We start from the raw sequence: 27,785 nt of genomic DNA, 5'->3' as shown, positions 1-27,785 counted from the left end.
CTAAACGTTAGAACTTTATAATATTACTATATTTTACCTGTGCTAAAAAATAGATATTGAAAATTCTAAATGATAAAATATATAATGTACAGTTAATTTTACATATACATATTTGTAATGTTGAATGGTTATTTTTCATTATTAATCATAGCCATCACATAGAAGTATGTAAACAGTAAATGTATTTCCATTATATTTCATGAAGCAATACGTTTTGAATAGAAGGGTAAGAACCAATGAATAATTAAAAGAGGCGTGGTCTTCCTCGGGGAGCTTTAAATTATGGGAATCTGTTCCGCGTGTTGATTGGCCACCAAACCCGGAAGTTCTCCCTCTCATCGTTTTGTATTGTTATTAAAGTCACGACTGAAGCAGGTCAGTAAACAAGGGGTGGGCGCGGGTGTTTCTACTTAATATCTTTTAAACACCAGCTTTGACATTAGTGATTTAGTAGCACACACATAGTGCACAAAGCTAGGATATGTGACGCCTCCGCTAAGGTACAGTCCCGCAACCGCGGCCAGGTTAATGCGGTTAGCCGCGATGCTAACACCGTTACGCTAGCCCCGGGCGACACAATCACGGCGCTCCTCCTCAGACAGAGTAGGTTCGCTAGCGTCGCTGATATTGTTTAGTAAGTGTGATCCCCGGAGGTCAAAATATGAAGGTGGAGTGCGTGCACCTGGTAGACAAAGCGACGAGGGACGACGTCGTTGTTACGTTTAAAATTGAGGACGACCAGCTGTCACGTGACGGGACTCAGGACGACCTGCGGGAAGACTGTACCGATGGACAGAACCTCGACATCCGAATCAAGGAGGAGCCACACTGCTTGCAGATCAGCGAGGTCCGCTGTGATGCTCCCTCAAGTCCTTTAGAAGGGACACTCGATGGTCACAGTCTTTTCAAAGAGGAACCGGGCTTGGATCTTCAGCCGGGATGTGACAATGAAGTGGATGTTAAGGAGGAGGACATCATCAAAGAAGAAGAACTTCAGTATGAGGAGTCGCAATATGGAGGACAGATGGAGGATGATGATGAAGAGGACTGCACAGGTAAGACAGTCAACGTAAGGATTCTGTTCTGTGTTCAGTAATGTTTGTCCTCAGTCGGGTTCGGTAAAATGGATCCCAAATAACCTTAACACTTGGTGACCTACTCAAAACTGATTACTCTGGATAGCTCTGATTACAAGCTATTAATTTACTCAAAAGGCCATTTCTGAGGAATGTGAGCATTGTCCAAGATGAGGATGGCTGAGCAGTTGAGTGGAGACTGGCAAAGAAAATGGGCCAATCAGCAAACACGTACACACCCACCACACAGGTAGGAAGGTAGATTAGGCTTCACCCTGAAAACTGAGCTGTTTGCTTTTGGTGTTCAAGCTGAAAACACCCAGCAATGAAGATGAAAATAAGAGTTCAACAGGCGCTTGCAGTGGTCCTGGGCGACGTTCCCCTGGGCGACTGAGAGGAGAAGACATCAATCTTCATCTTCTGAACTATCTTCAGGTTAGATTTCCCAAGTGTCCCATTTTCAGTATATATTATTTCCAATTTAATTCCACAATGATCCCACGCTGTAACATTGGTCACCTCATTTTGTTTGTGCAATTTTACATACATGCTGTAATATTGTACAGGGTAATGAATGCACAGTTGAGTAAAAATCGCGTCAGAAAAGTAACTCCAGCAACTTTTGCGGTCTGTTAGATCTTCCTCGTCCCACTCGTGCTGCACATAAAATCTGAATAAAGTTCATACATTCTCAGAAATGTAGACCATACGGCATTTGTTATAACATTTTACTTTCCCATTTGCTAATATGTTGAATTTATTCACACTGCAGATGAAGAAAACGCTCGTCCGAGAAAGCAGGCTCTGTTGCAGGTTGAGCCATCTGCAGTGGACACTTGCAACTCAGTACAGAATTTTTTTTTTTTTTACATCGTTGTCATTGGAGCAACGACTGTTCAGCTGGAAAACTACCCTCCATGGCACAGTCTACAAGATTCGTTGGGAACTTCCCCAGTCGGCAAGACAGTGCCACAAGGAGTTCACCAACCAGGTTGGGTCGCAGGTTTATTTCTCAATAGCCACTAAGTGAGTTATTGCATGTAAAAGTGCTATGAAAATAAAGATTTCAGGTTTTTGTTAGGTGTTTTTAACCGCTGTTGCCACGCTGACGGTGTATGCACCCAGACACAAGAATATTGTGTATGTGCTCAGCAGCATGCACAGCGTGATCAAGATTGATAAATCCGCCAAGGCAAAACCAAACACTGTCACAACATACAACAGGATAGTGTGGCATCGACATAATGGACCCGATGGTCTGTGAATCCAGTATGCGCCAAGTAATGCGCCGTTGGCCAGTCGTCGTATTCTACAACATGGTTGACATGGCGACACGAAATGCCCATGTGCTTTATAAAGCGTGCACCAGAAGGGAGGGAAAGACTGGTGGACTTTCTTGTGGCTCTCGCATGGGAGCTAGCGGCTTCTCATGTGGCTGCAATGAAGCGCACAACAAGGAACTGCAACGGCAAGAACCGCCTGCGCCTAGCCTTTGGAAAAGGGTGAAGTGTCAGATGAATGAGCGGTGCAAAAGCAATCTTGCCAAAGTTCCGTGCATAGACTGTCATTGGTACACATGCGGCACATGTCATAAAGACCTAGAGTGACAGTGCCGCGCATGTGCACGCCATGCTGAGGAACAGCATAGCACAAGTGAACCGAATTCTATAGAATCTCTTGCTCACTTTCTCGCTCATTCATCCAATTCATACACTCAATCAGACTCATTGAATTGAATTTGTTTTGTGCCATAACATGCAAATGTGAGTTGAATGACAGTAAGGGGCAGTTTACATGGCGACACAAAGACGCAATGACTGAGTAGCGGACTCGCCTCGTGTGCATATGGTGTCGGCGAAGACTGAAGGCAAAGACGAACAATTCTGAATCCTGCGTCCAAAGTGGAAGAATACGATTGCCGGGGATTGAGGGGGGCTTCCTTGGCATGCATATCAAAGGCTCCCGCAGCGCGAGACCGCGCCGTTAACGTTAGCACTCGTACACGTCACATTGGGCGGTGCTACTAAACAATAAAAACAGCAAATACGGCGGAATGTCGGCTTTAATTTACTGTTTTAATAATATTTTTAAATTAAATATGTTGAATGTTTCATTTTTTGTGCCTTTTTGAACAAAAGAAAAATGCCATTGCTTCGAGTGGGCGTGCATATTTTTTTCCAGGCTGAGGGAGCTTGGTGGGGTCAAAGTGCATCATTCTGTCGCCCTGGTCATCTGCACTGCCCCCTAGGGCCTGGCGTGAATACTACATCATTTTCATGCAGAATTGCGACATTGTTCAAATGGAGACTCAAATGCAAATGTGAAATTTTTCGTATTCTCGGAGTCACCATGTAAACGGCCCCTAAATGTGTGCAGTGATTAGTATTTATTTGTTTTTTCGTTGATACGCCAAATGTGAGTTGGTATGACAATTATAGTGTGCAGTGATTTGTATTTGTTGTTCTTTGTCTCGCTGAATGTGAGTTGGTATGACAATAAAAGTGTGCTGTAATTTGTATTTACTTTGTTGTTCTTTGTCTCGTCTATTTTAAAATGGTTGGTTTTATAAACAAAGGACTTGTTATGCATCAGCCACCAGCTGCAGGACAAAAGGGCTCCCAAGTGTTAAATGTGGAGTAGGGTACATCCTGGACTTGCTATCAGTCAACATGTTGACATTCCAGAGCAGATATTTGAACCTAGAATTTGTCGTCTATGCCATGCAGTACAACTACTAGGTCAGATGTCAGTATAACAAATTTCTCTATAAAGCAAAATATGTCTTGAGAAATTGACATACCACACTAAATTGCTGAATTTGAATTTTAAGTCGTTTTGTAAACAGCACGCACTAAATGTAATCCTGAAAATTGACCCAAAACTGAAACGATCAAGTCTGTTCTTGCATAGCTGTCAATCAAAATCCACTATTGTAGATATTGTAGAATTATACGGTCATTGCCGAATGGTGGGTACTGGGTAGGTACTCTCATAATAAAGTGTAGTGTCACATTATAGATTTGAATTCTGATCATTTGTGGAGCGGTTTGACTTAGGGCAGTGATTGCAGTCAAATCACAGCCCTCATAGATGACAAACTTGGATGAGGTCACACGTGCATTTCTAATTCATTGAATTGTGACAAATGAATTGGGAATTCGTCACGTCACCTTTTAAGGGTCTAGTTTTGTATTCTTACCTCTGGATTCCATCTTCAGAAATCTTGGTATTCCTTGTCACTCACTGCTAAGTCACAGTCAGATTTGGGGCCAATATATACTGGACACCTGTGTCGTACGGATCCGCCAACATATAGTGGTGGAGCCAATCAGTTTCCATTCTATCATATTATTCAAATGATACCGGCCGCATATGGGCTACAAATTGACAGCGGACCATCTCAGACGTGGGGGAGCCCGCCTAATTGTTTGGGATATTTTCCATTTTTGCTGGAGATGCATCCGTCAAAATGGGCGGAGCCAGGCCTGCAGTCAACAGGCCAGGTGCTTATTCACAGTTTAGACACCAGCGAATGGGGGCAATGAATAATTCATTATGGAGGTGGAAAGTCACAAAGTTTAAAAATAAATCTGCATGGAACGCCATAGCAGAAGAAATTAGGATGGGCTGTGAGTTATACACATTATGTAATTTCAAACGGTAATTAAATAGTAGAGAACGGGTTGTTGACGTGGTCGGGGTGTCACAAGGCCATGGTAAATGCAAAAAAAAATTGGGGGAAAAAATGTTCAGTCAAATCAAGTCCACCTTGCTCACTTCTTTGTTGAGAACAGACTTTGTGTGTTTGTCATTGTTTTTAATGCCACAGTAACGCGCGCCATCACGCAAGAGCTCACGACGGGAAGGAGCTGCCTCACCGCAGTTGTGCGCAGCCGGTATGTTTTGTCCTACTTTTGAAGTACTGCGGAGCACGCAGTCAACATGGAGCTTGGCGGATCCGTACCACAGACGCGTCTGGTATAACTTGGCCTTCATCTGCTACTAAAGAAGGAAAAAAGCTTTCAAAATGTCCATCCATCCATTATGTCTTGAAGACATTAAAAGCCTGTATGTTTTCCTTTGATTAAATGAGAGACTTGGGTTCCTTTTTTAGAACCTTTTTACCCAACACAAGTTAACTCAAGTTTAAACAATAGAGGGGAGGGGGGAAAGGGGACACCGGGTGACTAGTGATGAAGAGACTAGTCAACTAGATATTAGAATTAAAAAAGAGAAAGTAAGTGGTAGATAGTGAGAAAAAGTGGATAGGACTCAGTGACTGAACTTCACCCAGCGTTATAGCTTCAAGTGCAGCTTAGACTGAACTGTGAGTCTAGTCCGATTTCAACTAGCCTGACCATAAGCTTTGTCAAATAGGAACATTTTTTAGTCTAATCTTAAATGTACAGACTGTCTGCTTCTTTAATACTAGCTGGAATCTGATTCCATAAGACAGGAACTTGGTAGCTAAAGGCTCTAGCTCCTACTGTACTTTTAGAGACACTGGGAAACTACCAGTAGACCTGCATTCTGAGAACGGAGTGTTCTGTTGGGGCGGTATGGAACCAGAGCATCAGTGAGATAATATGGCCCCAAACCATTAATGGTCTTAAATGTAAGAAGGAGGATTTCAAATTTAATTCTAAACTCTACTGGAAGCCAGTGAAGAGCCTGGAGCACAGGGGTGATTTGCTCTCTTCTATTAGTTCCTGTTAAAAGTCTTGCTACTGCGTTCTGGAATAGCTGAAGACCTTTTAGAGAACTTTTAGGACAAGCTGCAAGTAAGGACTTACAGTAATCCAATCTAGATGTAACGAACGCGTGAATTAATTTTTTTGCATCGTTTTTAGACAAAATATTTCTAATTTTGGCTGTGTTGCGCAGGTGAGAAAAGGCTGTTCTGCAGGTTTGTTTAATATGAGCTTTAATAGATAAGTCTGGGTCAAATAGAACTCCTAGGTTTTTAACTGTGGTGCTGGAGGCTACACTTAAATTGTCCAGAGTGGCTATCTGGGCAGTTGGAGAGTCTCTTACACTTGTTGGGCCTATTATAAGGACTTCTGTCTTTTCAGGGTTAAGTAAAAGATAATTAGTGCTCATCCAGGTATTTATATCTTGGACGCAGGTGCTTAGTTTATCCACTTGCCTGATCTGCTCAGGTTTAATTGATAAATACAGTTGTGTGTCGTCAGCGTAACAATTAAGCTTCTTAGAGATGGACGGTATAGAAATACTGATAATTTACTTGCTTTCAACCAACAGCAGTCGTCTCCTGTAAGTAGTCTTTCAATTAAAAAATGTGATGCCTCAAACTTGTCAGTAAACTATTTGAAGACAGCTGTAACAAAGAATATAATGAAATAATACATAAATAGTATAATCCAGAAAAGCGAAAATCCAACTACAGGTGCTACTCAAGCTGCGTTACTATCATTTTTGTTGTTGTTGTTGTTGTTGCTCAATAAATGTGATTTTTTTAAAAAATCTAGGCAAAGTATAATCGTGACTTAACTGTTTCCACAGAAGGGTTTTACAAAAAAAGCCTCGTATCTATTTTTTAATTCTAATCTCATGGGATTTTATTGAATAAAACTTTTTTATTTTGAGGAGAATTGATCATGTGACCCGGTATGTCACATCCAGTGCGTATAAATTTGGGAAAAAACAGCGGTTCCATTGCGGTCTAGCGATATATTGAAACATCCCAAAAACCTATTGAAAGGGTAAAAACATTTTTGCGATACTTGAATGTTTTGGGGAAATTTGCCCATTTCCATGAGTTTCAGTTTTGCATACTACAAGTGGTAACTGAAATGCAGTTTCTGACAATGCTTAAAGCTTACAGATAGCATGCAAACATTGTTTCAACATTTTAAAATTAAGATATTGATTTAAAAATGAATAGAAATGAGTTGCAATTAGAGTCTGCATGGTCTTGAACCTTTGGTGTCAGTTGGCCTTTCTTTGTGATGGAAGTGATATTTGTTTGACAGTTGAGCAGGGCGTGGTATCATGGCCAAAATATATATATATCACCTATATACATGACCTCTTTCTATTTTCTCAGAGTCATCATCAGAGTTCTTCCCTTGTCCTCACTGTGATGTTTCCTTCACGAACCTGGACTTCCTGGAGAAGCACGTCAAGTGGGTCCACCAGAAGGAGTACCTCGCCGAACTCAAAAAATGCTTCTCCGACCGTGACCGAAACCTCATCCCTGAGCATGTTTGCTCCACCTGCGGAATCACCTTCAGCTCCAAAGTCTACCTGCGGGTCCATGTTAAAGAAGCCCACCCCTCGGCGCCGCCCCGACGGCTTCACCCCTGCCCGACGTGCGCACGCAGTTTCCAATACTTGAAGAACCTGAAAAACCACTGTCAGCGCTGGCACAACATGTCAGTGGTCATCAGAGCGGGGCATCTGTGCTGCATGGACTGCGGGAAGAGCTTTAAGGCCACATGGGGACAAGGACCCCATCTATGCCACGCACCGAACAGCGAATCTGAGGAGAAACCCATCTGTCTGGATGTGGGCGTGCAGTGCAGCGAGTGTGGCAAGAAGCTGCGCACGCCCCAGAGCCTGGAGGACCATATGCGTACCCACACGGGCGACCGGCCATTCGTCTGCAAGGACTGCGGCCGGCGCTTTGTGGAGCGCAGCAGCTGGCGCCAGCATGCTCTGATCCACACGGGCGAGAAGCCGCACAAGTGCCAAGTGTGCGGGAAGGCTTTCCAGAGAGGGCACCAACTTAAGTGCCACCTCACCACGCACTCGGCCAAGAAGGAGTTTTCCTGCAGCCAATGCGGAAAGGAATTCGGACTCAAAGCAAGTTTAAATCTCCATCTGAGGACACACTCAAGCGAGAAACCTTTCCACTGTGGGGTGTGTGCCAAGAGATTTAACACCCGCAAAAACCTGCTCGTCCACAGCAAGCTGCACAGCGGCGAGAAAACACACCAGTGCAGCGACTGTGGCCTTAAGATCAGCGATTTGGGAGCGCTCAAAATCCACTTGCGCACACACACCGGCGAGAGGCCCTACCACTGCACCGTGTGCGGCAACAAGTTCATCCGTCTGGCGCACCTGCGCAACCATCAGCGCACGCACACTGGCGAGCGGCCCTACAAGTGCGACCAGTGCGACAAGAGCTTCACGCAATCGGGCGATCTGGTGAAGCACAAACGCACTCATTCTGGGGAAAAACCCTTCGAGTGCCCCGAATGTCACCGGCGCTACACGTCTTCTGGCGACCTGGGCAAGCACCGCCGCAGTCACACCAATCTGCGGCCATATATATGTCAAGAATGCGGCAAGAGCTTCCGCCTGTCGGGCCATTTGAAGACTCACATGCTCACGCACACAGGCGAGAAGCCGTTCTCATGCCCTAACTGTCTGCGCAGGTTCGCTCGGTCCCACCACCTCTCCGGACACATCGCCAAGTGTCGCTAGCTTGACAACTGTGTACTTGTCGACTTTTTGACACGTAAACTACAGTGGAACCTCTGAAGTGTTTGGGAACAAACCCGACCGCCACTATTTTGCTGTTGTTTTTAAATATGGAGAAAACCAAAGAACTAGTTAAAAACACTTGCGGAGTTGAATCCCTTACATGGTAAAATGGACTATTAGTCGTAAAAAATGGTGCACAAATATGCTAACTTTGGGAACTTGTTGATCTGGAAAATAATATTTAATAAGTATTTCTCCAGCAACAAAATTTACACATACCAATGTTTTGTTTGGTATAATGTCATGGGCATAAATAGACACCAGATAGGGCCAGTGTTGACAAAAGAATGTATTATACTATAAAGTGGCTAGGGATGTCCCGATCCGATACCGAAAAAATTGTTCCGAAAAATTTTTTTTTAAACATGTTACTGTCCCACCGCTTCATTGAGTGAGTCCACTCAAATCCTCTCATGCTGCTGAGAACGCTTTTATACACACAATGAATTGCCACAGCACACTACCGCTATTGTTCAACGAGCTCAACGATGATTGACACATGCGGTGTCTTTCAAGGTAGCACTCCCGGGCTTCTCTGGCAACAAAGCTTCAACGTCTGTCATGCATCACTAACTTTAACAAGCAAACTGCAGTGCACTGTTGAGCAAGATAATCAGCAGGAGGAAGAGTAAAGGCTGTACGCGCATGAAGCAGAGAAATGTAAATATAATTTATTTAATTAAAAACCCGATCCTTTTCAGCCAATTCCGATCCTCTGAAAAATGCCGCAATTTCTGATCACCTGATCAGATTGGGACATCTCTAAAAGTGGCGGTATTTACTCATTTAATATCGTTACTGTTAGGTAGAAACCTCCCACATCCAAAATACCTACAAAGATCAACACCCACAATTTAAACTTTCATGTAAAGTGAATCCGCGATTCATAAACACCCTAACTAAAATCAATTCTTTTTAAAGTGTAAAACTAGCTTTACAGTTCTTCTTAGCTGACCAAAATTGATTGTAGTTACATTTGTTTTAAGCTATTGCCCATTTTAATGATCTCTTCCAGTTTAGCGATAGTCTATAAACTACCAATGTTTGTTCTATTCAAGAAGCCCTTTAAAATTTCATAGAACATTTTGGTGGAATCTATCACTTGAAGGTATGCACATTTTTATTAATGAAGTTGAAATCCTGCTTTGGACACAGAATTCTGCGATCTTTTAGTAGTGAAGTGTATTTTTTTTCTGGAATATAACCTTGAAATGTATTCTCAAACCCAATTCTCTAGAAAGTTACAACACTAACGCAACTATGGGCACAGTAGATTAAATATTCATCCAGAAGTGAAATTATCAAATTAGACTTTAGAGGTTCCACTGTATTTTAGAAATTTTCAACTAAATTGATGCAGTCTTAAATGGAATCACAGGAGTGTCAAATATATATATGATAAAAAAAAAAATAAAAAAAAAAAATAAAAAAAAAAATATATATATATATATATGAATAAACAATAAAATAAAAAAAAAAAAAAAGAATAAATAAATGAAAATATATAAACGCATATTTTGTTATTGAGTTTTACTTTTTGTCTTTTCTGTTTTTGGATTTCCAGTGACAAAAAGTAAAAGTCAATGACAAAATATACTTCAATATTTTTATTCATTTGTTTTTTAATTTTGGCACTCCTCTGATTTCATAGTCTCATGTTTCTGGTAGGACATCGGCACCTTTCTTTTTTTTTTTAAACATTACACTAAAAGAACAAATTTATGTGGTATACAATTGTATACATGACTGCTCCATCTCCATTAATCCGTGCTGTTCTACTTGTAAAAATATAATAAATTATGACCAATGCATGAACACGTGTGAGTAATTATTTAAATTGTATTATGATGAAGGCCTATGAATATGTTTTATGATGCGGACACAGTCAACCCACATTTTGTGCTGAATCTGCTGATGGGGCGGGTACAAAAGTGTCCTACCTGTCCAATTAGAGCAATAGATGCGAGGTAAAATAACAGTTATCAAAATTTAGATTTGGTGGCCACTGCACACAAATGAAACCCACAAGAACAAGAAATACATCAAACGCCTACTCTATGAATAATATGTTTGAGCTATCGTTTGCTAGTTGTATTTCCGGTTGACACCATGTGAGGGGCCTGATAACCAAGGAAAGGGGGCGGGGGGTCTGAGAGATAAGTGATTGGGAGGTGTGAAGTGTACCTAAATCAGCCATGTGGTCTAGAACCCAATATTTGTGTGAATCCCTTGCGAGTGTGAGTATGTTGGCATCCTATTCTATGATGTCTCATCGCTAATCCTGACACCGAGGTTTCCTACTTGAGTGTGTCTAATTTCACCTAGTCATGCGTGAGTCCCATCTAACGTGATTGTCCCGCAGACGAGTAGAGATGCCGCGTGGGTGCCACACCAGGACCATGGTCCTTCCCCAGCCAATCGGGGGGGGGGCGAGCCAGTGCAGCTCATCCTTCCTCCCACGGCCCAGCAAAGGGGCCATCGTCACCCCCCCAGGGATCCAGAGTCGTCCCCGGGCCACCACCCGCGCCCCCATCAACCGGCCTTAAGGTATGGGAAGAGGGGACGCACCAGCAACTCAAACGACCACCCCCGCCCGCCCACGAACCACAGCCGAAGCACCCAGTCTCATATGTATGGAATCACAGGAGTGCCCTTTTTTTTTTTCTAAAAAAAGAATAAAATTAAAAATACATAAATTAATTAAAATATAAGCGTATATTTTGTCATTGAGTTTTACTTTTTGTCATTGAAAAACACAAACGGAAAAAACAATGGCAATGTTTTTCTTTGCCTTTTATTTTCGCTTGGGATTGTCTTTGTCTTTGCTTTTTACATAAAGGAATGGTCTGTCAATCAAAAGGCATTGGGAGGAGCTTTCCAAACAGGAATGGTAGTTGATAGCTGATTACTCCTAGTTTACCTGCAGGAAAGTGACGATGGAGCGTGAGTACTACAGTGTGGTCAAAACAAGCGGCCAGTACAGGTAGGCCAAGCTAACTAAACAAAATCCGTGTCAGCGTCTGTACGGTGTGCCAAATGAGCAGTTACTTTCTGTCAAACTCTTAACAAGTATAAATGAAGGTAATGCTGAACGCTATAGCCCGCCAGGGAAGCCACATACTGTATAAGATAAACAACACATAGCAAACTCTCCATGTCTGGGAGGAACTGCGTCTTGCCCTGAATTGGAATCAAAGCGAACTTTCTCACGTACAGTACGTATGAAATGTAAGGCGCTCTTTCATGTCCAAGTCCACCTATTTGGAGAAGTGATACTTAAAAAAGAATTCAGGGTATATTTAGTTCACATAAACTATTAACTCATTGGGTACCATTGACGGCGTTAGGCGTCGTATTAAGGCTCGAGCGTTTACGTCACAGCAGCACGGGATCATGCGAGATTTGCGACAACGCAGCCATTTCGGAAGCACGTCTGCATCACGGGACATTTAAACTTAACGGCAATTACAATTCAACTACGAGTGCCAAAGATGGAAAAAAGTAAGGAAAACTTGCCAGTTCGATACAGAGACAAACTTGTTACCACGGCGAAGGACAGATATGTGAGCAATTTTAAGGATGTGAACAATGTTGACCCTTACGAGCAAGCCATACACAAATGGAATAAAGATGTCGACAAGCTTCCACCACTACGCGAAATGGACATCATGCTGTATTTAGTGTTTGGTGTAAGTTACTACACTCATCAGCAATTCCGAAACTACAAATCGCTACAAAGCTACGAACAGTTTTGCTACGGATGGGTGCAGGATCTGCGCATTATGACCATAGCAAACGGCAACACCATCTTTCTAGCAAAGGTAGGCAATGTGTGTTTACATTAGTCTGTGACCACGGATGTACAAATTTTTTGTTGCAGAAAATGTAGCCTGTGTACAAATTCTTTGCCACTCTCTCACGTCAAAATATTACAGCTTTTTCATTTAGCAACGACAGGAATTATGTCTTATTGACTTATTGTCTTGATTCATGTACATGTATGCATGCTAGTTGTTTAGCTGTAGCTATAGCTAACAACAGGCCGACTTAGGGCATAAAGTTACCGAAATTTGCGTAAACAAACGAAATTAACTTACCGGAGTGGAAGTGCATAGAGCAAACTCTATGTGTAACTGGAGAATCAAACGTTATGCCCTTCCTTCTGATCGAGGCTACCCATGCCATTCTTCGACGTTTGGTAAGTTCAGATATGACCTTTCCCTCGCCTTTTCTCCAAGTAGGGATCTAGAAGAAACTCAATGGTGTTCCGTCGAGCTGTACATTCTCCTTTCTATTCGATCGGTTGTTGCAATTCTTTACCGCACAATAATTTCCAACCATTTTTAAAGAGCAACCTGTGTTGAAATGCCTCACTGTTTATGTTTACCACTTCCATAATGGCGATAGCGGTGGAAACCTCGCGAGTGCCACGTCATACGCTCGAGCCTAATTAACTCATTGGGTACCATTGACAGCGGTAGGCGTCGTATTCATCTTGACTGAGAAAGTCAAATTGGTTTGTACGTCTATCTCTGCAATGGCAGTGCCAGTGCAACATGATAATTAAATGTTAGGTGTCACAGTTCAAAAAGATTTAACGTCTATCGTTGTCAAAAAGGAGACAGATCAATCCTAAAACCCCTTGATGCTAGGCCTGTACAATATATCGTTTGAAAATGGCCATCGCAATGTGCGCATACGCAATTAGGCTCGAGCGTATGATGTGGCACTCGCGAGGTTTCCACCCCTATCGCCATGTTGGAAGCAGGAAGTTCGGTGTCAGAACTCCGGGATACATAAACAATGAGGCATTTTGACTCAGGTCGCTCTTTAAAAATGATTGGAAATCATTGTCTGGTAAAGAATTGCAACAACCGATCGAATAGAAAGGAGAATGTACAACTCGACGGAACCCCATTGAGTTTCTTCTGGATCCCTACTTGGAGAAAAGGCGAGGGAAAGCTCATATCTGAACTTACTAAACGTCCAAGAAAGGCATGGGTGGCCTCGATCAGAAGGAAGGGCATAACGTTTGATTCTCCAGTTACACATAGAGTTTGCTCTATGCACTTCCACTCCGGTAAGTTAATTTAGTTTGTTTACGCAAATTTCGGTAACTTTATGCCCTAAGTCGGCCTGTTGTTAGCTATAGCTACAGCTAAACAACTAGATGCATACATGTGCATTGTCTTCATAACATAAGACATAATTTCTGTCGTTTCTAAATGAAAAAGCTGTATCATGTTGCTGTGAGATAGTGGCAAAGAATTTGTAGTACACAGGCTACATTGTCTGCAACAAATCTGTTTTCTAAAACACAGTATTGATTTGTCACTTAACTATCACAGCTCAGCACAGCGCAAATTCAGATGTTCATGACAATGAAAATGTAAACACACATTGCCTACCTTTGCAAGAACGACTGTGTTGCCGTTTGCTACGGTCATAATGTGCAGGTCCTGCACCGATCCGCAGCAAAACTTCGTAACTTTGTAGCGATTTGTAGTTTCGGAATTGCTGATGAGTGTAGTAACTTACACCAAACACTAAATACAGCATGATGTCCATTTCGCGTAGTGGTGGAAGCTTGTCGACATCTTTATTCCATTTGTGTTCGGCTTGCTTGTAAGGGTCAACATTGTTCACATCCTTAAAATTGCTCACATATCTGTCCTTCGCCGTGGTAACAAGTTTGTCTCTGTATCGAACTGGCAAGTTTTCCTTACTTTTTTCCATCTTTGGCACTCGTAGTTGAATTATATTTGTCGTTAAGTTTAAATGTCCCGTGAGGCAGACGTGCTTCCAATATGGCTGCGTTGTCGCAAATCTCGCATGATCCCGTGCTGCTTTGACGTAATCGCTCGAGTCTAATAGTCCTATCGCAGGACGTTTAATTTTTTTTTCTTTTTTAAATGTAAAGTTTTGTTTTTCTTCATAAAAACAGCAATTGTGCAGAGACATGGCTTCCTGGATTCCTTTTTATATACACCAATCATCATTATTCAAATGTAAACCCCTTTAGACTTGATTAAATGGAATCATATGAATACAAGGGATGTCCGATCGCAAATTTTTGCACCCGAGTCAGAGTCCGAGTCACCTGATTTTGAGAATCTGCCTATAATGAGTCCCGATCTGATACAAAAATGTATTTTTGTTGTTGTTTTGTTTTTATTTTGTATTTTTGCTTTAACGCACACTTCAGACTGTGTACCAAGCTTAACAGTGATTAACACATTTGTGCATTTGATCATAGAGCTATCGAGGTGTCTGTGGCCAAAACAAAAATACAAACCTGTCAATCATCGTTAACTTTAAGTACCAAACGCCAGCTGCACCGGTGACCAAGAAAAACTGTTTGGTCGCACAGCTTAGCAGGAGGGAGGGTGAGAGGCTGAAACGAGCATGAAGCAGAAAAACATAAAACCGATCCTTTTCACCCAATTCCGATCCTCTTAAAAATGGCGTGATCGGATCGGGACATCTCTAATGAATACAATGTGTTCATAGTGAGTCAACTAAGGTGTTCCAAAACAGCTATTCAAGTCATCTGGTGAAATTTCTTTTAGTTTTAATATCGCAACATATCACAAACACCACAAAAATCGCAATGTCAGTTTTTTTCCAATAATGTTCAGCCGTACTTGATGCCTATTGTTGCGAAATTGTCACTTTCTAGATCAATGCAGCCTTAGGTTGTATTTATTTATTTAAAAACATAGACGCCTGTTGTTGCTAATTTGCATCATACATAAAATTATATGATTTTTTCTTTATTTCTTCTAAAGTTTTTACCTCTGCTATTATTATTTATTGGTTGATTTTAAAATGTTAAATTATTAAAATTTTGTCGTTTTCGTGAAAAGAGGGGCAACCTCAACTAGGACTGTAGATTTGAAATTCTCATGTTACCTTTTACTGCTTTAACTACACTTTAACAGGTAATTATATCTTTAAATTGCTGAAATAACAGACATCTTAGTAGTACTGGTGCTAGGCTTCACATGAAAATTCTACTTTTGACAATTCACTCAAAATGACATTTTTTAAAACAAAACTTGCCCAGCTCCTTCTTTATGAATTCCGTTCATATTTTTACATTCCAGTTTTATGTCACTTTTAAATCGTTTTCCCTACTACATTTTAATTAATTTGTGAACTTAATGTTACTCTCCTTGAATTAGCTCTCCAGGTAGCTACACAAAGTAAATCAAGTGAAATTCTGAACAGTCACTGTAAATTGGATTGAATTTGGTGGGATGTGAGGTAAAAACACACAAAATGTGGCCCGAATATCTGTCTCTCTTAAAAAACCTTTGTTAGAGGGAATGAAGTCCTAGTGATTCCTTAGGCTGAGATTCACTTCAGTAAAAATGTAAAAACATCAGCATTTTGCAATTGAGTTGAGGTGGGAAAAATTCAGTATACAAAAGTAACTTGAAAAATTGCAATAAGGCACTTGTGCTTTTTGCACGACATTTGATTTGACTGCAAAAGACAAAATACCATTTTGACCTGAGAAATCAGACCAAAACATGCTTTTTAAATGTGCTGTAGTGAACAATTCTAGCCACAAGAGAGCTGTGTCTGCCTCCTTTTGGACGTTTAATGCTGCTGGGAGAACATGCATTGGAAACAACATGAGCCAAGCTTTGTACACATTCAGTTTAATGCAAAAGCAATGCTTGAGATAACGCAAACAAATAGGAATTCCAGAAAATTCCTGTTTGCTGTCAACATAACTCTGTTAATGTGGGTGAAATGATTATTTTGTAAGTTAGGGATTTTTGTTTGCTCTATCTGCTGACAAGAATGTTGATAAGAGCCCATTTTTATACTAGATATGACCTTAATTATACCTTCTGCTGACCTAAAATAACATCTTTGTATTCTTATTGAAACTATTGTTAGAAAATGGAAAATTGTGTCGTGTTTTTATAAGACGAATGCGTGAATGAAAGTCAAAGAACGACGAATAATATAGATTGCAATGAAATACATATACAGCTAAAAAAAAAAAAAAAAAAAATCTAAATCACAAATAACAAATAAAAATAGTAAATATTTAAAGTCAAAACATAAATACTATAATTGTGCATATAAAAATGCAAATTGCACGCAATTTATTACGCAAACAAACCGCAAGTTCCCATCAGAAAATGCACATTCTACCCCCCCCCCCCCCTCCCCAGTTTCATGTTTCTTTCTTTCTTTCTTCATTTATTTTTATCGTCAAAACAGACAAAAAAATCTCTTGGGGTTTGGATCACATGGAAATACACAATTTGGATGCTTTTTATTGGACAGCGACGGTATTGTAACATCCGAAGATTGATTGGCACTTGAGCGCATCAAATTACCTTTGCAAGACCTCCTTCATTTTCCCTGCGTTTTCTCGTTATCTCCCGTTTTGATCGCAGTAGATACGCTCGCTCTGATTCATTTACATCACTGCAAAATACACCGGCGTCCAACCTGTCACCGTCAATTTCTTGGCAATTGCTCTATTATTTTTATGTCCGCAATTACGAGGGCTGAGCGGCGAGCGGGACTGACTCCTGCGCAGATAACCAAGATATATTTAGGAGTAAATAATATTGACTGTACCTTTGTTTAAAGCTGGAATCAATACTTTCTAAAGCGTGTCCATTTTTCATTTAGCCGCGTCACGGCCGTGTGTGGGAGGGGCTGAGAGATGAATGGGTTGGATCCTCTAATTCGGCCGGTTGCAGTTATCATAATTGTTGAACAAGCGCCGCTTTTAAAGATCGGGCTCGAGGAGAAGCAGGCCACACAAAGAAAGCTAATAGATTTGGAAAATTGAGATGGATCACACAACGCAACGTTGTTTTTTTTATTTATTTATTTTATTTTTTATTTCTTTCATTTTTCTGTCCATCGGTACGGCAGGACAAATATGTTCCTGGGATGAAGAGGTGTTTGTCTTTGAGAATGCACCCCGGTGAATAAAGGCGTCTCTGTTGTCTTGTGTTTGACGCCTGCACTGAAGAAACAAGCGGCAGTTCCCCTCTTGTGGCACCAGGGGGGAATGGATCACTGTGGAAAAAGACACTTCAGGAACAAAGTTTAGATCTGGAAAAGTTTGCGAGTCATCGGTTAAACTGCACTTGCCTGTTTTTAATGGTGCCAGAGGAAAAAAAATCTTTGCAGATGGTTGTGTATGTATATTACAATTTGTTAGGAGGCGAACACAATTTAAATTAGTTTTTAAAAAATTGTTTGAAATTTGTTAACTCATTCACTCCCAGGTCCAGCTGCAGAAAGAAATTACAGGGGGGGGGGGGGGGCATTACATTTTTGGGGGGGGGGGGGGCACACTTCTTCAACGTAAATTTAGCCTGAACAGTGGCGTTTTTACCCGTTATATTTTCTGATGATGGTGTCAGTCAGTGAAACTGCAGGAGTTGGCAGTGCTATCCCTTCATGTTGACTTTCGGCCGCGTCTTTGTCATGGCTTGAGTTCGTCTTTAGTTTCTTGAAAAAAAAACATGGATGTCTATTCCAATTTGAATTAGCAACGGAGGAGCCGCTCAATCGCCATTTCTGTAACTGAAGCAATTAGAAGTGGGAACCTCTTGGTATCTCACGATACGGTACGATTTGCGATACAAAGCTCACGATAATGATGATCTGACAATATGGCGATACAACGATTATCGATATATTGGTCGGAAAATCATTCTAAGATATTCTACAAACAACTAATAAACAGAAAAAACAAGCTTCTGCTGTGAATTGGATTGATTTTATCACCAGTAGACGTCCAATCCATTTGAACTGGGAGGGTGGCAGCGAATGAACATCCGTTCATTCGCTGCCATCTCTCCCACTTCAAACAGATTGAACCTCTATGGCCGGTAGTGGCAGCCAGTGTCAGGCAATGAGGTATTTTGGGCCATTTAAGGTCGTTTACCTGTTCATTTTCAGTTACTTCCTGTTGATTTCAGGGTATGTTATGGGTCACTTTCTGTTTATTTTGAGTTACAGAACAGGAAATGACCTGGGAATCACCCAAATGAATAGGCAGTGACTCAAACTCAACCGGAAATTACCTGTAAATGCCCTAAAATGAACAACAAGTGACCTGTAAATGCCCTGAAAATCGGACAGAATGACTGTAAATGCTCTGATTTCGAAAGAACGAACGTTCCCAGTCTAATTGGATTGGGCGTCGAGCACTGTAACTGAGACACTATTATGGTGGATTTTGGTAGCAACTTGTTGGTTAAGTTTTATTTATTTATTTTTTTAGACAATGACACCGTTTTAAAACGATATCTCAATTCTTGGCAGGAGCATATCGATAACCTTTTGGGATACAAAGTATCGCGATATATCACCTTTTCGATATTTTGTCACACCCCTTGAAGCAATCCCTATCCAATCGCAGTACCCAACGGCTGGCTACTCGGCCCCCCCGTTATCTGTGATTGGCTAGAAATTGCCTTCATTCAATGCTCAGATTGGTTGAATTGAATGACGATAGCTCATGATCTAGTGTGATCTTACTTTTCACTTTATCACTCTAAACCACTTTTTTTCAACCGGTGTGCCTCGGCACACTAGTGTGCTGTGAGAGATCATCAGGTGTGCTGCAAGAAATTATCCCATATTGCAGTTTTCAAAAAATTTTGTTATACGTCATCTGGCGGAGTTGCTGTAGCAAGGAATGTGTAGGTAGAAGGTTCCGGTCGTGTGCAGATGAGCGAGGTGTTGCTTGTGTCGTGTTCAAGAACTGCTAATTTTTAGATGTACAAGCTTGTGGTGCTCAATAATCCTTCTGCTATAAATTTCAATGAGTTTATCACAGATGTCCAGTCCCTTTGACGTGTGAGCCCCATTTCCACTTCAAAAGGATTGGACGTCTAGAGCTGTCAATGGCAGACAATTAGTTAAGCATTGTCTGACCAAGCCATGAATGCAATGACTTTACATTCAAGTGACTGCAGTAATTTAGTACCGTACTGGCCCGAGTATGACGGCCCTGATTGTGAGACGACCCCCTCTTTTTCAAGACTCAAGTTTGAAAAGAGACTTTTTGAACACTAAATTAATTTTCATTCAGAAAATAATCACAGTACATCCTAAACAAATGATTATAACAATATATTTGAGAGAAAAAGCATGTTATTTTGCCTCATTCAAATATATGTTAATATCTGAACATTTAAATATGTAAACTAAAGTGCATTCACATTCGTAAATGAATGGCTTCTGGTTTTTCAAATGTAAATAAACCAATCTATTGTGATAAAACAACAAAATTGCAATAACTGCATTAACCATCAAAGTGAAGTCTAACTGTAACTGTAGTCTTGAAACATCTGAATAAGGAAAAACATTGCAATAAAATAATGCAAACTGGTTAAACTTGAGAGTAGCTGAGATCTGTCATGACAGAACATGGCTTCAAGGATATCTGGCGCCATCTAGCGTCGTGAATGGGTATAATGTCTAGACCGCGAATATAAGACGACCCCCTCTTTTTCAGTCTTATTTCAATGCAAAAAACACAGTCTTATATTCGAGGCAATACGGTATTTAAAAAAAAAAAAAAGTTTGCATATTTTTTCAAAAAACTTTATTGGTGAAGTATCAGCATCGGCCAATACCACACAGCCGGGAATTGGTATTAGGAGCCAAGAAATTGTATCAATGCCACACTACGATAGATGTCCAATTCATTTGAACTGGGATGACTGAATGCTCATCTTTCATTGCAATTGACTGAGAGGGCTGGCTGCAATTATTCGCTGCCACCCCTCCCAGCCAAAGTAGATTGGACATCTAGCCTTGTCAAATGGCAGCTAATGAGTTAATAATACGTAATATTTCCAAGTTCCTAGCCGTTACCACAGAAACCAATAGAGGCGTGCAAAATTTCCGATTCTTAGATTATTCGTGATTCGGCCGTGGAAGATTCGAGAACGATTCACAAACATCCAAATTCCGTTTATTGAATTATACCAGGTAAAGCGGAAATAAAATGCAGTCAGTGTGGTCTTCAGGACGCAGTGAGGAACAGACCGAGAGTAAATATCATGTGCAGCTAATGCTGCTAGGTAAAAAAAAACAAAAACAATAATACCTGACTGCAGCCGACAGGCGCTACAAACAGCGCCCAGTTGCTAGTTGTTACAAACATACGGCAACATACGGCTTTGGTAGATATAACATATATCTAGACTAGATGTGAAATTACAGACTTTCCCGCGCTAGTAAACAGGCGCCATCTTAAAGCAGTAGCCTTCTCTGGAAGGCTCTGTTGTAACGAACCTAGTAACTTTTTATCTAAAATACCCCTAAATCGGCAAAATCTTGACCTGAATCTATCTTTAAATAATGAAACCGTTTTAAAACTTTCACATGTCGAAAGTAGACATGAGGGAAATTATGAAATAACAGGCGCAATTTTAACAACTTTAACGGTTGATTCACAACATTAAATGACCCTCAAACATAGCAAAGGTTACTATGTTTTTGTTTTTTTGAAAAAATGGGAAAAAAACATGAAAGGTAACACCAGTTACTTAATCAGTACTCAATACTCAAGCTACTTATACATCATTAAATTAATTGAATGTAGTTTAAAGCTGCCGATACAGAACTGGGACTTGAGTATTTTATTTACCGTTTTTAACCGGTAACTTGATACTAAGATAGTAGTTTGGTTTATTTAGCCTGAGAGGATTTTTGAACAATTTTGAAACAAATATACAAAACATAAAAAAAAAAAAAAAAAAAATGGGGGGAGGGGGGCATCAATAATCGATTTATAATCAAATCGGAGTCTCTGAACTGTAATCGTAATCGAATCGTTAGGTGCTCAAAGATTCCCACCTCTAGAAACCAAAGCAGATTAGAACTAGTCAATACAACACACTAATATGGGAATACAACAAACCTGATTAAACACTTAGATTCGAGGCATGAAAAGATGTGTTCAAGTGGTCTTCTGAATTTATAGCAAGTAGTGATAACTCGGATACTTTCATTCCCAAAAACTCACGATCGAGATGTTTTCATTGGGCACTGGCTGAATGTTTTTATATCATATCAGCAGAGCACCACGTGTACCTGACCCTCTTATCAGTCTGGTGAAGATGGCTTTTTTTTGAAGCCCTAAAGGATCTTTTACAACAATTTACCCGGCGGGTCTCCTATTTGTTTGTGTCCGTTTTAAAAATGACCCTTTGTTTTCACATGATGATGCATTCAGGCTTTTCTTTCCTCCCCTCTCAAATCTTCTCCGCGTCCAATTTTCTCCTTTCTCACATCCAATTTTCCCTAATATTCAGATGATTATGGCCTGATGCTTTCCTTCCCTCCGCTCACGATCCAACTCTCTTCCTATACTGCTCCATTTTCAGCTGATTCCAGCCCGCTTTCCCCCTCTATTAGATCCAGCTACATGACACGTATGCTTTTAGCCATGTTCCGTCCCACGGGTGCGAATGTCCACCCTATATAGCTCCTGCAAAATGATCAACAAATAGAATCATAAAACCTTACATTTATTTAACCTTTTCTACCCAAAAGTCAAACGGCAAAAACACTCTACATTGTCATTTTCTTGACGGACAGTCACTAGTCTTTTTGGCCCCCTCTGGGAATTGAATTATGGAATCTTATAAAAGTGCAGCTGAGGGGGATTTTCTTTTTGTGATGTAATTTGAGCCATCCAATTTTCCTCGTATTTACTGTCTATACTTTTTGGTCAATTTGCCGGGGGGAACACAAGACAATGTGTATGCCGGCGCCGGGTGTCAGCTGTGTCGTCACACTGCTGTGATTTTCGCTGTTCGCTAGCCTCTGGGGTCAGCGTGTGGGAAGAGACGGTGGCTCTGCGGAGCTTTTTTTTTTTTTTTTTTTTTTTTTTTTTGAGTGTGTGTTTTTTTCCCCCTTGCTGTCCCTTCAGGTCTAAGGCAGGGCCGGCTTGCCTCTTCCCATTCACGGCAGAGCGGTCAAAGACATGGGTCACAAAACACTGTTTTACTCGCAGCAAAATACTACTATATACTCGTGGGCGTAGATGAAACTGGAGTATTTTTTGTAGTTGTGCAGCTGCTATGTTTTTGTATTTTTTTTAATATATATATATTTTCCTCTTTAGTCCAAATGTGCCTGAAAGCAATTCTCGCACAAAAAGAAAGGGGAGAGAAAATGCTGTTGAAATGGGTGGGATAGTGGACTTTGTGATGGAAATTTGGGTCTAGACTGGTTAACCACATCTGCTAATGTTACCATGACAACTTGTGCACTTCTTGTGATGAACTACAGAAAGTTGAAACCGGATGTGCCTGACAGGTGTGAATGATGCATGTTGAAAATCATATTTGACTTACGGAATAGGCAAAGCAAGGAAAATTTATTTGTATAGCACAATTCAACACAAGGCAATTCAAAGTGCTTTACACACACAACACATGAAGATCATATAAATCACATTATATCAAAAAAAAAGTTTAAACAAAGATCATCGAAACAGGATATATAATTATACATAAAAATCGCATTAAACCACGAATAGAATTAAAAAAAACAACTAATAATTAAAATCAGAAATAATAAAGCAGAAAATTAATAAAAAGCAAATAGCTTGAAATTTTAAATATATAAACAGTTGTTCATATTAGAGCCGGGCGGTACACCGAAAATTTACCGTTACGGAAATTCTTCACGATGACCGACGTAATTTTGACCACGTCGGTAAGTTCGGTAATTTAATAAAACAAGAAAACATAGTCTTTTCATCCTGCATTGACTCTGTGTTGTTTGGCTATGTTCATTCCCCTTTTAGAAAGCAGTCAGTGTGCTTAGGTATGAAGTCACGTGGTTATCAGGAACTCAAACAAACAGAAGCCTGGTAGGCTAACGCTAGCAGCTAACGCTACAAGCAAACGTGATGGAGTCGGGCTTAAGGGAGCTTCGCCAAACTTTCACCCGACATTAAGTAGACTCTTGGCAGCCTCCAGACGGGCTTCCACCCGCTTTCCTCCCTGGTTCTCACAATTTCAGGAGCGTGTGTTTTCAGTGCTTTCTACTGGTAGCCAGGCCACAGGCTAACGCTAGCGGCTAACAGCGGTTACAAATGAACGTGTTGGAGTCGGATAGCGGCTCTGACCTTGTCGAAACGGCTGAACTCAATGAGTGAATTGTGCACGGACTGCATCTAGCAATTAGTATGTCGCGTTATTTTTTATCTTTGTATGTGTGATCTTTGATATCTTATATGATGGTAAAGCATTCATCATAAATGATAATCCAACCGTGACCGTTTAATGTATGTGCTCGCTTTATTCAGTCATTCTGTTATTCTGTCTCATTACTATCTACAATCATAAAATCTTAAAGGTTTCATTGGCATAAGAACAATATAGCTTTAATGTGTGTGTGGGGGGTGCATGTGTGTGCATGTAGGCTACGTATTTAAAAAATGCTTTGGTAACAAAAACCTTAAACCTTGAAGTAAACACTTGTGGTGAGTAATAATGTCACAGCAGCCATTAACAAGTTGTTTGAAGTGTACTGTTCAAGCTGTAAGGCATTTGTGTTACAATTACATGTTTGCACAGTCGTCGTATTGATTTTTATAATATACGTTGTTCAAGTCATACAAGCTGTTGTAAATGTTCATACAGTACTCCAATTCTTGTTGTTTACAAGAATGTTTTATGTACTTAATGTTTAGACTGCATGTACGATTGTTAAATTGAAAGCTGGTAAATAAATCAACAGGAATCAGTTAATTTTTATTTCATGCATTGATTCAGATTTTCAAATTATATAACAGTCCGCTCGGGTGAATTTATTATCATTTATCGTTATCGAGGTAAATCTGCTCAATTTACCGTGATACGTACTTAAGGCCATATCGCCCAGCCCTAATGGATATGCTGTGATAAACAAACGTGTTTTTAGCCCTGATTTAAAGGAGCTAACAGTTTGACCACACTTCAGACCTTCAGGTAATTTTTTCCAGAGGTGAGGAGCATAATAATTAAATGCTGCCGCACCCTGCTTGGTTCTCGTTCTTGGAACATAGAGGAGACTGGTTCCAGACGACCTTAGGGGTCTAGATGTTTCATAGGGATCCAACAAATCAAGCATGTATTTTGGTCCAAGGCCATTAAGTATTTTGTAGACGAGCAGTAGTATTTTATAGTCTATCCTTTGACTTACTGGAAGCCAGTGTAACGATTTCAAAACAGGTGTAATGTGGTCGTTTTCTTGTATTTGTAAGGACTATGGCAGCAGCATTCTGTACTAGATGTAGCTTCCTGACTGATTTTTTTAAAATCAAGACCTATAAATATACTGTTGCAATAGTCCAGTCTACTGAAAATGAATGCATGCATAAGTTTTTCCCATGTCTTGTTGAGTCAGAAGCCCCTTAATTTTGACTGTATTTTTCAGGTGGTAACAAGCAGATTTAGTGACGGACTTTAGATGGCTATCAAATTTTAGGTCTGAGTAAATAATTACGACAAGATTTCTGACTTGATTTGTAGCTATAAGTGACAGTGTGCTAAGGTGCATGCTTATTTTTGACCTTTCCTTTTTTGGCCCAAAAATGATCACTTCTGTCTTCTCCACATTTAGCTGGAGAAAATTCTGGCAAATAACTTCATTGATTTGATGATTGCATTTACTCGGAGAGACTAAGGGGCTCTAAACATGCGGGGACACAGAAATGTAGAGTTGTGTGTCATATGCGTAGGTGTGATAGGATATGTCATACTGTTCCATGATCTGAGCTAGGGGAAGCATATAGATGTTGAATAAGAGTGGTCCAAGAATTGACCCTTGAGGGACCCCACATGTGAATTTGGTTCATTATGACTGATGGTTTCTGAATATCATATTTGTTCAACTAATAGTAACAAACACATTATGATAATAGCCATAAAAGGTCACATCTTAGTGTCAGACTCCACTAGGAACTAGACGGGTATAAAAGCAAGTACAGCTCCCCATTGTGGGGGAGGCCGTGTTCCAGACATTATCCTCTATTGCATTGTTTTCTCCAAACTGCAGTTTGTAATAAAGAAATCGAATCATTGTACAAAACCTTTCGTCGTCTTGGTTTCCCTGGACAAGACAATTTGCAGGTTCTGCAGACAAGTTGTTTGCTTTTCGGCCCTTTTAAAATTGTTTGGTTTCTTCGTTGTTTTCATCAGACCAAATAAATCTCGTTTTGATGGCTTTCAACAAATATTAGGCCAGTTTCATTTAGATATGTGAAATTTGGTCACGGGTAGTCCAGAAAATCATCCCAGAATCCATTCCCAAAAAGACACAAAGTTTGCTATATTAGTTTGAAGCAGCATGGCGCAGGTGGTCGAACGGTTTAACATTCAGGTTTTGCAATTATAATTGTCTACCTGTGTGTTTCCTGCCAAGATTGCTTGGAAAATCACTACCACAGAATAAATATTGACCCTACTCAGACATCAGAAGAACATTGATAATAGACTCTAGCTGTCTTTTATTCATGTGATGGAAAATGCCTCCATTTTCCCTGATTTTTGGTATCTGCATACCCCGCTTTCGAAACTAACTCCCTTCGTCACCCCTGCCAAGTCAGTTCCAGCACGAGAGGGTCTGCTGGTCTCTTGACCAGGCCTCCCTCCTCCTTTCATCCCATTGTAACCTCTTGCTCCCTCTGTCTCCTTAGCAGCGGGATAGAGATGTGGAGGGCAAGAGAGACTGACAGTGTGCGCTCCCCTGCTCAGTAAATATGAACTTCACCCAGCAGACAGTCTCATTCATCACAGGGGTAAGAAGTGCGAGGGAGCGCAGGGGAGGGGCGGTTGGGGGACAGAAAGGACTTAAAGAAACGTCCAAAAGACGGAGAGAGGGAGGGAGGATGAGGAAGAGAAGTGGGAGGATGAGGAAGCAGATGGAGGGGAAAAGGATGAGAGAGGAAAGTGTTCGGGGGCGGAAGGAGGGAGCGAGATCACAGGCTGAAAGGAGGAGAAAATCAAGGATGATAGAATGTGGATATGCACGTAGGATCTACTGGAGGCCATTTTATATCAACTTCACCAAAAGACACTTTTGCCCACAAGTAAGGTCGCGCTTTGGACTATGAATGTCCAGTTTGTGATATACAGTCGCTTCCAATTTTGACAAGGTCAAGTTGCATTGCTGGATCTCCGTAGAAATTTACATAAACTAATGCATGACAGTGGAACCTATAAAGCAGAGGTCACGGAACCGCGGACCTCGGTCCGGTTCTGGACCCCCAAGCCATCTGGACCGGATCTCAAGCTGTCGCGACTAATACACGTTGCAACAACAAAAATCATTTTTGTCTGCGGGTTTGCAAAACGGAGTTGGGCAACAATCAAAAACCTTATCGGTGACGCGCGTGAGCCAGCCAATGTTAATGAAGCATGTGAAAGTTATTTTTAGAACAGCATGTCTCAGGGGCAGTTTACATGGCGACTCTGCGACACAAAGACGCGATGACTGAGTAGCGGACTTGCCTCGCGTGCATATGGTGTCGGCGAAGACGGAAGGCGAAAACGAAAAATTATGAATCCTGCCTCCAAAGTGGAAGAATCCGATTGCCGGGAATTGAGGGTGGGCTTCCTCAGCATGCATATTAAAGGCTCCCGCGGCCCGAGACCGCGACGTTAACGTCAGCACTCCCACACGTCACACTGGCCGTGCACAGCGGTGCTACAAAACATTAAAAACAGCAAATATGGTGGAGTGTCGGCTTTAATTTACTGTTTTAATGATATTTTTAAATTAAATATGTTGAATGTTTCAATTTTTGTGCCTTTTTGAACAAAAGAAAAATGCCATTGCTTCGAGTGGGCGGGCATATTTTTTCCGGGCTGAGGGAGCTTGGTGGGGTCAAAGTGCATCATTCTCTGTCGCCCTGTAACTCTGCACTGCCCCCTAGGGCCTGGCATGAATACTACATCGTTTTCATGCGGAATTGCGACATTGTTCAAATGGAGACGCAAATGCGAATTTGAAATTTTTCGTATTCTCGGAGAGTCACCATGTAAACAGCCCCTCACACTCGCTTTGCAGACTCCGCGGAGTGACAGTCAAATACTGAGCCGAATGAAGTTAGAGGAAGAGGCGAAAAAGGTACGGCAAATGGCGTGCTCAAAACTACGCAAGATTGATGCAGAAAACAGAGTGTTTAAGGAGGAGTGG

General features: G+C 41.0%; 2 protein-coding genes across 2 annotated transcripts in view; both read left to right on the top strand.

Moving 5' to 3' along the window:
• The first annotated feature begins 319 nt into the window (after positions 1 to 319).
• LOC130915471 (gastrula zinc finger protein XlCGF57.1) lies at positions 320 to 8,937 on the top strand. Its single transcript, XM_057835519.1, has 2 exons — positions 320 to 1,055; positions 7,144 to 8,937. The coding sequence occupies exons 1-2, from the start codon at positions 662 to 664 to the stop codon at positions 8,523 to 8,525; spliced, it is 1,776 nt and encodes a 591-aa protein (XP_057691502.1). The 5' UTR covers positions 320 to 661; the 3' UTR covers positions 8,526 to 8,937.
• Positions 8,938 to 10,804: 1,867 nt separating this feature from the next.
• erfl1 (Ets2 repressor factor like 1) overlaps positions 10,805 to 27,785 on the top strand; it is a 297,114-nt gene continuing 280,133 nt past the window's right edge. The window contains exon 1 of the mRNA XM_057835145.1: positions 10,805 to 11,568. The gene's annotated coding sequence lies outside the window, so the exon portion shown is untranslated. The remainder of the gene's footprint in view (positions 11,569 to 27,785) is intronic.

The sequence above is a fragment of the Corythoichthys intestinalis genome, chromosome 4 (assembly GCF_030265065.1).
Source record: "Corythoichthys intestinalis isolate RoL2023-P3 chromosome 4, ASM3026506v1, whole genome shotgun sequence".
Taxonomy (NCBI): Eukaryota; Metazoa; Chordata; class Actinopteri; order Syngnathiformes; family Syngnathidae; genus Corythoichthys; species Corythoichthys intestinalis.
This window is presented reverse-complemented; position numbering and strand designations above follow the sequence as displayed.

What these genes read in the sequence shown, in the direction of transcription:
- LOC130915471 (XM_057835519.1), top strand. Translation starts at nt 662, where the DNA reads ATGAAGGTGGAGTGCGTGCACCTGGTAGACAAAGCGACGAGGGACGAC. An exon ending in TGATGAAGAGGACTGCACAG is followed by an intron (nt 1,056 to 7,143) that starts GTAAGACAGTCA and finishes CTATTTTCTCAG; the next exon opens with AGTCATCATCAGAGTTCTTC.